Source organism: Poecilia reticulata, linkage group LG8 (assembly GCF_000633615.1).
Source record: "Poecilia reticulata strain Guanapo linkage group LG8, Guppy_female_1.0+MT, whole genome shotgun sequence".
Taxonomy (NCBI): Eukaryota; Metazoa; Chordata; class Actinopteri; order Cyprinodontiformes; family Poeciliidae; genus Poecilia; species Poecilia reticulata.
The window spans coordinates 3482614-3495135 of NC_024338.1; the positions used below are offsets into that span (position 1 = coordinate 3482614).

Here is a 12522-nt window from a genome sequence, read left to right on the forward strand (position 1 = left end):
GGTCCTCTCATCTCCCTTGTGTTTACTTCTGTTTTATCAATTTTCACTCAGCTCCCTCAGTTTATGTTCCCTCAAAGCTGTTCCACATTCAGTTAATCAGTCTCACCCGTTGTCACTCTAGAAATTACTTCTCCCCTGACACGGTATATGTTCTCTGTTTATTTACTACCGCAGGTCCATTGTGCTAAAGGTTTCACCTTGTGTGTTATTTTTCCTTGCGTGTGTTCCAAAGTGTTGTAAGTTTTGACTTGTTTTTGCATTTTTGTTAAACTACACCATTTCATGTGATTCTGCCTGACTCCTGTGTTTGTGTGGGTCCACTGCCAACACACATCATGACAGTATCTTTATAGGCTCATAGAGTACAAAATGCTAGGTTGGTAGTATGCAAGAAATGCAAGGAGAAAAACTGTTACTAGACAGATGAAAAGTTTCAGATATGCACAGGTGTTGCATATAAACTGAAAGGACAGTAAATTAATTTTACAGCATTTGTCAAGATGTTTTAGATAATTATGGAAAAACATGCTTTTAGAAATCGTTTTATAATCTAAGGTCATGTGCTTGATGCTTTAAGACCAGAGTCGGAGACAGTGTAGAGATCTAAGCAGAATTTGATGTGTAGGCCTCCTAGAATACATCAAACACCACACTCAACTAATATCACATTTTATAGCTATGTTGAAATATGTGAGCATCATTAACACAGAGAGAGATTCTCTTGAGAGAGATTTGGGGGAAAACTGCTGTTTGGTTTGCTGATGTACCAAGAACTGCTAAAAGTTACTTAAATCTGAATGATCACTTATCACTACTGTTATCAGAAACATCTAAATCATAAATCAGGACAATTTCTACCTGATGAAAACTTTTTTGTAAATTTTTTTTCGGTATGAGAAGCTTGATTTACCGGTGGCTTGAGGTGGAAGTAGGCAATCAGATGAAGTTATTTGGGTTAGAAAGGATAAGGTGCAATCAAAGATGATAGCCAAACTCTTAACCTGAGTGATGGAGAGACAGATGAGTTGCTGATGTTTGGGGTGAAATTGGATGCATGGATTTGATCCAAATGAGGACATTTTCTGTTTATTACTGTTGGGTTTGAGAAAGCTACAGGAAAACCAGGCTTTGACTTCTTGTAAACAGTTTCAGAGGCCCGGAGGTTTCAGTGAAAAAGTAGGGTATCATTAGCATAGAAGTGGAAATTAATTATTTGAATAGCTGTTATCAGAAACAATAACCACAGTGGAACTTAAATAGTTTTCTAATCTTAAAAATGACATCATTGTGTCTTTCCGGTCTCTACACTGCACAAAACATTTACATAACAACGAGATTGAACATTTACTAACAAATTGAGTTCAAGTACCTCTATTTATCACTTGTATGTCTGTCCTACTTAATATGTCAGTATAGTGGCTACAACCTTAATTGCTTTTTTGTGTTTTTGCAGTCTATACCAGGACTGATTGACATTTTTGGATCATAATTAAAGGGAAATTAAAGCATTTAGGCACAAACCTGGACCTTGAGCTCCAAGGTCCAGGAGCTCAGCTGTAGCTTTATGTTGACACAGGACGACATATTTCCCCAGCTGTTAATGCAGCTTCTGCAATTACTAGTGATAGTGAGGCGTTCACTGTCACTAGTGACCTCCAAGGATGGAGAAGAAAATACGTCAAATTCCTGATGAGGGAACAAGAAAGAAATATTATAAAAAGGTGATGTAAAAAGGGCAGCATGTTTGCATAGTAACTGAAGAGAGTAGAGTCTTAAGCCACAATGATGATGGTAATCAGGATAATAGGGACTGAGAACGTTAGAGATCCGCGTGGCGGTGGTGGGAGTGTCCGCGAGCTGGGTAGAGCCGCTCCACTCCCTGCTCGCGCTCAGATGCTCGCATTCTTAACTCACATGAGAACACACACTGGCACGAGAGGGAGACGACCGTCGTTTCATCATTTATATATACATTTGTTTTGGTTGTATTTTCTCACGCTGTGATGTCAGTTCCTCGAGCCGTGCTGGTGTTGCTCTGCGTGGTGCTGACTGTGGCACGTGCCCGCAGGAGTTCTCCGGAGCCGGATGATGTTCAGGAGAAAGTCAACAGGGCCAGATGTACGTCCAGGTGTCTGAGTCTGCACATGACGCAGCTAACGGCAGCCTTCAGACATATTCAGGTAAATACTTCCGTTGTGTCTAATGCCCTTTGAGCCAATCGCCTGGAGTAAATTGCTGAGAATTGTTCTAAAATGAGAACAAGCTGTTATGTTTATGGGAAGTTTATTATTACATACTAAAATTATGGGACCAAAGTGCGCAAACAGGCTATTCTTTTATGGTTTATGTCAAATTACATGCAGTGCTTTGCAAAAAAAAGTTCTTACTGTTTACATTTTGCCACGTTTGAATGAGAAGCATCAATATATGTTTCTTTTTTGTGCTCTACTTTTTCACAAAGTAGAGCATAGCTATGAAGTGGAACAATAAGTACACATTATTGTATTTAATTCACATTAATCTGAAAAGGCTTAAGTGTGTATTCAACCCCCTAAAATCTAGTGCTCCCAAATAAATTGGTTGTGTGAAATCTAGAGAGATGTGTTTGAAAACATTACCAAACAAACAGCATTATGATAAGAAAGCAACATACCACTAAAGTTAAAGATAAACTTGTGGAGATATATAATCCAGATTCCATTACAGATATAATAAAGGTACAGTATTATATTGTATCTGGAGCTTTGGGCATCAATAAATCCAATATTATAACATTATAGCATGGTAGCTCTGGAGGTGCTGCGGACATCAACAACCCAGCTGGGAGATTCTGTTTGCTGGGTTTTGTTTGTCGGGTGCTTCAAAATCTTTTTTTTTTGATAGCCATTGTTGAAACAGAGCCATGGGAAATTCCACTTGCAGCTTCACATAAACCATGTTGGGAACAAAGGGAAAAGTGGAGGAAAATTACCTCTGCGTATCACCCTGAACACTACAAGTGAAGCATGGCGGTAGTAGCGTCATACTATTAGTCAGTAGGTGCCTGGAACTTTTTGGGAAGATGGGAGTAGGAGAAATAACAGGCTACCCAGGAAGAAACCCTTTGTAGGTTGTAAAAAGCTAGCTGGAAAGCAATTTAGCAACTTATTTCAAAGTATATTCATGTGTTAGAATGGTCTAGTCCAAGACCAGATTTAAATGCAGTTGAGAATCTGTGTGAAGACTCAAAAACTGATGCTTTCCATCCAACTTGACTGAACTTAATCTTTTTGGCAGAGATAAATACGATTTTTTGTGAATATCCGGAACAGACTACTGAGTCAGGGGGCAAGTTTACATAATTCAAACTGCACATTTTAGATTAATTTGTTAAAAAATGTAATACAACTTCTGAAAACTATGTAACATTGTCCTTCCTCTTCACAATTGTGCACAATTTTATGTTGAGCTGTAGAATCTAGTCTCCATAAAATACAATGTTTGCTCTCAGATTTTGCAATTCCAAAAGAGATAAATAATTTTGTTATATCCTTAACTAACAGCATATAGATGCTGGATTTCTTGCCTAAATTAATGTAATACACTGAAAATAGCAAGAGTCTTGTTCTTGATGTATTAAAGTCGTTTAATATCAGCTTTGTTTACCTGAATAGTGTTGTAATATATATATATATATTTTTTTAAATGCATTTTATTTTTGTTTTACTTGCATTAGACCGGAGAGAATATATTTCAATAGCCTCCTTCACCTGTATTCTGGACATGCTGTGAAGTACAGGTGCCTTTGTCTTTTCAAAGGCCAAATTCAACAGCAGAGAACTGGTTTGTAAAAGTGGAGACAGAAAAACCCAAACTGGTTCAAGAGTGTATTTAACTAAATGTATACTATAACTAAATATATAACTTAATATAAAAAAAACAGCAGAGATGTGCCAGTCAACTGGCCAGCGAATGCAATCTGCCAATTATTTTAATTGATTAGTTTTAATCAATGAGTAGCTGGTCAGAGAAATCAGATTTATTTTTTTCAGTCTGTTGATTACATGTGGTGTTTTCATTTAATAAACACACCAATCGACACAGATGATGCACTTTAATTTTATTTTAAATAAAAATTTTAAGGTTTGAGCAATATGCTTCAAAGAGGGAGATATTATGCAAATGCGACTTTTTTTAGCTTTATATCAAGTTATAATTTCATTCCCTCATCAAAAATATAACCATGGTTATGTGAGTGTTGCTTTTACTCATTCATGTGTAAAAACGCACATGAATGTTTGATAAATTCATGAATTTCCAGTGGCTTAACACCTGTTCCATTTAGCCATACCCATTTTTTAATTTTATTGAACAAAACATATCCATAGGGGCTGAATTTTGAGTTTTTGAGTAAGTTTAGGCATCTAAAACGCCAATTTATTTAATGAAATAATTTATCAAGAAGAAATTCTACAAAAACAACAGACCTTCACATGTCTTTTCCTGTTTAGGCCTAAAAATGTGAATAATTTAGAATCAATTATGACTGGTCAAGTCTGAAAGATAACTGGAAATTGGTGTTGCTGAACAAAAGTGTAATTGGTGCATCTCAAAAACACAGTGATCATAAAGTGATAGAGTAGAATATTTGTCAAATATCGTATTTCCTTGTTTAACTAAATTATTAGCATTGTTTATGTGCCTCAGTGAGCCACAATCCTCAGCAAGTTTCATCTTCTTTTGTAGGATTTTTACTGGGTTAGTGTACACACATTATGTTGTTCAATGTTTTTTTTGATACAGCATCAGTAAATTAGGATTTTTTTAAATGGTAAGTCCAGCACTTGACCTAAATAATTCATCAGACAAACATTGCAGTGTTGTTTTAAACACTGTTTACACCTGGAAATGTGGGCCAAACCTTTCAGTGTTGCACAGATCAATGGCTGGACTTAGTGGGGCAAAGAAACACCTGAAATATGTTTGCTTGTTACTTGTTAATTGTTCACAAAATTGCTCATCTGTCAGAAAATTGTTGGCCCGTGTTCTGTGGCCCTTTGAAGTGAGGAATGTTAGATTAACAGGGACATTAGGACGTTACCAAGTTTGAAAAGCCACTTATCGTTAACGGCTTCAACATGTGCATAGTGTGTAGTGGGTGGGAAAGTCATTAACCACAGAGTTCAGTCCCAGTGGCTCTGAGGTGTATAGAAGAGACTGTGTGCATGCGTGTGTGAGTGTGTGTGTGTTGGTTTGCATATGTTCATGTGTAAAAACCGAGGTTGGGTCTGGTCCTCATCCTCCCAGAGTAGACTCCAACACCTGCGTACTGGGTAGTGGGGGTGGCCCCTGGATGCCTTTGTACCATTGAGATCAGTGTGTGTGTGTGTGTGTGTGTGTGTGCATTGCTGTATATGTGTGGTTGGGTTTCTGGGACAGAGGTGTGAGAAAGGGAGTATTTGGTCTGAAGATTATGGAGTGCAGTTGTCAAATAGGCAACATTACACTCCAGCGATGAGAACAAAACATGCAGAGGTTGTGGCAAACAGATAAATCACCCTCTGGGGTTTTGTTGTACAATATTTTTTTTGTGCAAAGTTTTGGACTTTGGTCTGAACTTATGAGGTCCTTTCTTCTTAGTCATTTTCTAACTTTGTAAAAATGCATGCTCTTTGGACAGAAAAAGTATTTTTGTACAGAGAAAAATATTGCACATATAAGGGTTTCTTTTTACTCATCACTTTGCGTTCATATAAGGCTTTAAAAACAGCTGTTTTAATGGCAAATAAAGATTAGGATAAAATGATAAAATAGTTTTAGTCATTTAACTGATCAACATGCCTACATAATGTTTCACTTATCGTTGTTATAAACAAGATGCATGCCAATTTTTAATAAATTTGACAAGTTTGTTCTAAAATAAAATTCAAAAAGCTAAACTCAGTTGCACCAAAAGGTATTGAACTTGACCTACAAATGAACAAATAGTTGAACCCAAAAATAACAATATGTTAAAATTAAACCCAAATACTTCTTGTAATAACGACTACAGTCACAAAATGAAAACCCTTTAACTGTACATCTTTGATATAGTAAAGAACCTTATCTAAAGTTTTGAGGATCTTAGAATCAACTTTTCTATGTTTTTGGATCAGTAGTGAAAAATGTGTTTGAGCTGAGGCCGAGAGCCCTTCAGCCTTTAGTACATAAATTCCTGTGGAAAATGAAATACCAGAGACTGCTTTCATCAGCTCTTGCTACAGGTGTTTTGCACCTGTCAATTTGATCACCTCCCTCTGGCTACATATAACTGAAATCCGAAAATACTTGAGACTCCCTCTAAAACTGTGCATAAGTGCCTATTTTAATCTTTTAAACAGCTAATATACCTTTATATGCACAGTGTCTTCTTGGCACTACCACAGAAGTCAACATCCACTGTCTTCCATATCTTTGCTCTTGGCCTGTGCAGCCAATAAATGACAGGGAAATTGAATGGTGCTCTTCGATTGGCTGCGTTGTAAATGGTAGCCCGTATTGTCATGTCTTGGGATTTCATCGTTCCACACTGCATTTTCTTTTTAATATTTTAATATTTACATGCTCAATGAAAAATCGTTCATTTTTCACTGAATTTTCCATTGACTTTTAAATTGTATTTTGCATGTATTCATGTAATTTTTTGCTTTTGTCTGTGTCAGTCTTTTTCTTGATTAATTTAATTAATTTATTATGCTGCCATTGAGAAGTGCCAAACTGTTTCTTTCATTGTTTATTTAGACAGGGACAAAAAAGGCGATTCAGTATCATTTTCCGGGCTGCACAGTGGCACAGTTGGTAGAGCTGTTGCCTTGCAGCAAGAATGTTCTGGGTTTGATTCCCGGCCCCGGTCTTTCTGCATGGAGTTTGCATGTTCTCCCTGTGCATGCGTGGGTTTTCTCCGGGTACTCCGGTTTTCTCCCACAGTTCAAAAACATGACTATCAGGTTAATTGGCCTCTCCAAATTGTCCCTAGGTGTGACTGTGTGTGTGCATGGTTGTTTGTGTGTCTCTGTGTTGCCCTGCGACAGACTGGTGACCTGTCCAGGGTGAACCCCGTCTCTCGCCCGGAACGTCAGCTCGGCACCAGCAACCCTCCCGACCCCACTAAGGGACAAGGGTGTAAAGAAAATGGATGGATGGAAGATGAAACCCCAGAGCCAACAATACAGAAAAGGGTACAAGCTTGGGTTGCCATAAAATAAAAAGTACAGCCAACCACCAGTTACAATCCATTAAGAAAACAGAAAATAAAATTATTTTATCAAAAGACAGACCACCTAAAGGGAATCGGAGTGGCTGTCTCTGAGTCATCTTGGGGTGGGGAGAGGCAATCAAATACTTGTGTAGATCTGTAACCAGACGAAAATCTCCTCAGCCACATCACGAAGAACATCATCATTCTTTGCTGCATTTATAGGGCAATTTGGATTGCACACACTGTGATGGATGTGTAAGAGTGATTCTGTGTTAAAAGAGGAAAAAAACAACTTCTCTTTTGATTACAACTCCAGCAGTTGTACCATCAGTAAGGGCAACCATCTGTACTCCTCCTCTGTCATCACACTGTGATACAAACACATACACACATCGCTTCCTCTAGCTTCATGTGGGTGAACTGTGTTTTTGGCTCATTCTCCCCGTCAGTTTGTGTGTGGCAAGCGTGGAGCCACTAGAATGTGAATCACCAGTTTTCTATTTACACCTCTTTCTGCTGCGTCTTTGGGTTTTCCACTAGTTTCCCTCGTATGGAGTAATAGCGTAATTATAGCTCTTTCGTGTGCGACAGAGTGCACATGCGTGCATGTTAGGATGCTGTCATATTCCCAAATTCTTCCTTGATGTAAACTACTAAGAATAAGAAAAAAAACATCCTGCTTTAGTTGTACAGCTGGGATTTTTTGTGCACACATGGGGTCAGATTTATGGTTTTGGAAAAAGTCTGGATGGAGTTTGATTTAAGTGTTTTCTTAGTCTCAAACATCTATCTGCCTGTCTGTCCATCCACTCATCCATCGTTTCTGCTGGCTCTGTAAATGAATTCATTGTAAACTTTTTTGTCTCTGCTTTAAAAATGACTGAAAAACTTGGGGTACAAACTGAAAATAAATCTGACATAAACAAAATGTTTAAACCCTGGTCTTTAAGAGTCATGGGTAAATATACACAAGTACAGCATGATTTCTCATTGGTGAAAAAAGTGTTAAAACTGACAGTGTACAGTGGACCCCTGCCTACTTGCTGTTCAGTATTTGTGAATTTACCTTCTCATGTTTTTTTTGTGGTATGTAACTCAAAAGTATTCACAGAAAATTTGCTTGTTTGTGGAGTTTTTGACCGAGCATATTTAAAACATTCGAAAGAAAATGCAGCTTTGGAAGCTGCGATACCCAGATCCAATTCTACCTTACACCCTACTGGTCGGAGTTTGCAAGTAGCCAATCCAGATGCACACTTAACTTTTCTTGCTACTGATTGGCTCTACCCTCAAGACGGGAAATAAGGAAGACCCTGGATGCTGGTTTCTGCCGTAGTGTTTCCACTGTGTGTTTATATGCATATAAAGGTATATTTGAACTATAACAATAGGCATTTCTTTAAGGTTTTACTGGCTCTAGTGGCCTTTATTTGATAGTTAATTGGCAGGAAAGTGGGTAATGAGAGAGGGGGAAGACATGCGGCAAAGGTTGCCAGGCCGGGAATCGAACCTGTGATGGCCACGTCGAGGACTAAAGCCTCCAAATGTGAGTTGTGCTTAACCCTTGCGCCACCACGGCACACCCCAACAATATGCATTTCTAAGAGTTTTCAAAGCGAGTCTCAAGTATTTGCAGATTTTAGCTGTTTGCTGTTGATCTCTAATTTCCTGTGAATACCAGGGTCCACTGCAGTTGAGATTTTGTTATAATTGCAATAAATGCCACAAAATATTGAGTTCAGTTATAAGCCCATAATATCACTCATCCCTATTCATGTGGCTGTGGTGTTGATGGCCCAATGGTTTGAGGTTCAAGTCATCGAAGTAGTTCATGTTTTTGTGCATTCATGTGGGTGCATTCATATCCTTAGTACTCTGCGGTAGGTAACACTAATCAGTCCAGAAGCTAGGCATGCTGGGAAAACGGCTAAAGACAACCTCTAGGTCAGGTTGCAAGGGGGCAGATAAGGAGACAGAAGCAGGTAGACAAACTTGGTCAAGCGTGAAGATGTCCAAAAGAAAGTAAAGACGGTGGGGCAGGCAGGTGTTTCAGACATACTTGAGGACAGACATCCTGACAAATAGACTCACAGACCAGAGAGGTTGACTGATATGTGTGCAGGCAGCAAGCACAGAGACAGGCATAGGGGTGAGTGATAGCAGACAGCAAAGGTCTGTGTGATTCATTTTAAAGATAAAGTCCATGCAGCTTTGTGATTGCCCTGTCATTTGATCAGTAGAGCAGGACCAGGAATAGATTAGTAGATTTTGCTCTTATTAGAAACCAAGGCAAGAAACTGCAAGGCAGGGATGGGAAAACACACAGCTTAGTTTGTGACTGGCAGACAATAACACTCATTTGTTTAGATTAATGTGTCCTCCAGTTTTTTGACTAATCCAAAATATCTTCCAGAAAAAAAACTGTTTTGACATTTCATTTTATAAAGCTCGACCAATGTAGAATAATTTACCATAAATTCATCATGAAGTTTTTTGTTCACACCTGGCTTGTTTGATAGTAATCCATTGCTGCATCTGCCATTGTTTTGAAATGGCTGCAAACAGTCATCACAAAGGCTAGAGCTAAACTCACTGACTCAAAGGCACACACGCACACACACGTACCTCCCTTCCCCCCCACACACAGACTGCAGTGAGGGCACCCTCTGTACACACAGCACAAATTGCTATAAGTTTTGCTTAAAATTTAAGAAAAAATAAAGGATGAAACCATCAAAAATTGTGTTTCTGCAGGCCTAATGAAAAGACGTTCTTATTTTCTCAAAACAGGGATGCCTCCTTATATGGGAGACTACGTTTGTCATTGATTTTTTGTGACTGCTTCCTGGTACAAAATTAAGTTTAGGTTACCACTAAAACATTGTAGTGTCATGTTAGCAAGTAGCATTGTCAATTACATTTTTTGCTTTGTGGAAGTGTCCAAATTTGAAGATTTATGTTGAACATTTACTAGAAAGGGCTTTGCTTATACTATACATTCAAGATTTCAAATCAACTTTAACCTTTGGTATTAAATCAACAAGTACACTGGAACACAGCCTATTGTAGTTCAGTCAAGGATTTTTCTGCAATATATAACTAAAAATTTTAACTTAGCAAACCTAAGTTAAGCTATTTTGGTGGATTGCTGTTTGATATCTTTTGCGACTGTACTTAGTTTTATACCTTAATATATTCTCATATACCAGAAGAATTGTTTCTGGTTTATTTGTTTTGATTTTCGTTTCATGATCAGCCTTAAAATACTACCTTTTATGACCTTCTGACATGGGAACACTGACCAAATAAACTACATGTGGTGCCTCAAGACAACAATAAAAACTGCTGAATTAACTTTTGTCTCTGCGTCACAGAAGATTTAAAGTTGCTGTTGTTGTCTCTTCTATTTAGTAATTTTCTTTGGTAACCGTGTTTGTGGTAATGGAATTTCAGGATGCAGAGTGAAGCTGTGTTTTGGACAATTGGTCCCTTTTACTGTGATTCTTTCCTGCAAATGTTTCCACAATGTTACACAACCTCATTATACTGGTGCTAATTGTAACCCACAGACAGAGTAAAAAATGGAAAGATGAACAAACCACTTTGCAGTAATATGTGCTACTCATGGGATGTGGAGCACCACAGCGCTATCTTTGACACATAGCACTAAAACACTTGCATAAACTAATTAACTGGTCTCCTAACCGGAATGCTGACTTATAAATGTGATATTTTTGGGAACAACAATGTATATTTTGCTGGGTGGAAGTTAGTCATAAACCGTCACACAAACAAATAAGACACACCGTAGCTGTGTGCTTCTGGTCATCTGGGTGTGATTAGCAGGAGTAATGCACCATGTTAAATAGGCTTTCTACTGCACCTCACCACAATCACACACACAAATAGACACACACACTTTCTTTTTGTCGCTGCATCTGGAAGAAGTGTAATTTATGTTTGACTCCGTCTTTCAAACAGCGATGGGGGTTTGCAGCTGTGCGCGTGTACGGTTCTCTCTGTGTGGTGTTTGTGTCATTGGATAAAATCAAGTTGTTTTTCCTCTAGAATGATTGCTGTGGACTGGGCAGCCTGAGATCCATGTGGAAGTCCTTTAGTGTAAATGCTTCTGACTCAGTTGGCCATCTTGGATTCTGATGACTCTCTTGTGACAGATTTCTCTAGTGGATCTCAGACCTAAAAGTGTGTTTTTAAGAATAAACTCCAAACCATCATCAAAATGAAAAGGCTGTTTTGCCAGGTTTTGTTCTGTCACACCCTTTATTCTTAGATAAATGACTTAGAAAAGTGAAAGCTATTACATATATGGAAATTGTTTTCCCTCGGTACCAACCTCTGTATCGGCTAATGTTACAATTTTTTTTTTACATATTGGTATGAAAAGTAACATTTTATATATTAAAAATGTGTAGGGCTAAAACATCACATTGTCATGGTCAATACAGTGAGGTATCAGTCAAATTAATAAGTTAAAAACAAAGATTTTCTTAAAATTGTTCCTAAAATGCACAAACAGTCAGCGATCTCAAAAAGCAACCCAATAATTAAGTGTGAGAACATGGACGCTCTTTTGTGCAGAAGAAATATACTAATCAGTCATGCCCATGTAACTTGGATTTAGTCCCACTGCTGGACCTCAGTATTATTACAGTTGGTGGAAGATGTCATTAAAAACAGTTAACAAAAACAGGAGTCGAGCCTTGAGTTGTTATTGCTAGGTTACATAATGAGGGAGATGCAGCTGTGCCTGGCAGTATGTGAGGAAAGTGATCATTCCAGACATCTATGTAACCATAACAAGTGCTACTGCTTCATTTTTATTCTTTATTACACATCTTTCTATTCTGTTCCTGCTTTTTGTAGTCCTTTCTTCTTGGCTAATGATAGCTTAAAGGAACCTGCTGTAATAGTCAAATTGTTTGTGTTCATGCTTCAATTAGCCTGGTAAAAATCAGCCCCTTGTCCTACCCTTTGCTTTGGACAGATGGTCTGGACTTTCAGCTATTAAGAAACAATTCCGTCCTGGAGACGTGGGACTCTGCCAAGGTTTTAAATTTTACCCTATCGCTAGTGTTTGCTATTGCCTGTGCTGTAAACAACCGTGCTCCACTGCGGAGAGAAAAGTGTCAAATCGAATTAATGTTAACTCATTATTTGGAAGGTGACCTATAATTCCAAAACATTGCAGAAAATCAATGTCATTAAAATGTCTTCTTCTACTTACTAATTGGCCTGGTTGAAATTCTACGAGAGGGATCCAAGTCAATGGGAGAAAGCCCAGACTG

At 38.2% G+C, this 12522-nt stretch overlaps 1 protein-coding gene across 1 annotated transcript in view; it reads left to right on the forward strand.

The window, feature by feature from the left end:
* Window positions 1-1861: 1861 nt before the first annotated feature.
* anos1b (anosmin 1b) overlaps window positions 1862-12522 on the forward strand; it is a 47364-nt gene continuing 36703 nt past the window's right edge. Inside the window, exon 1 of the mRNA XM_008415171.2 lies at window positions 1862-2180. Within this exon, the coding sequence (XP_008413393.1) occupies window positions 2004-2180 (177 nt within the window). The 5' untranslated portion in view covers window positions 1862-2003. The remainder of the gene's footprint in view (window positions 2181-12522) is intronic.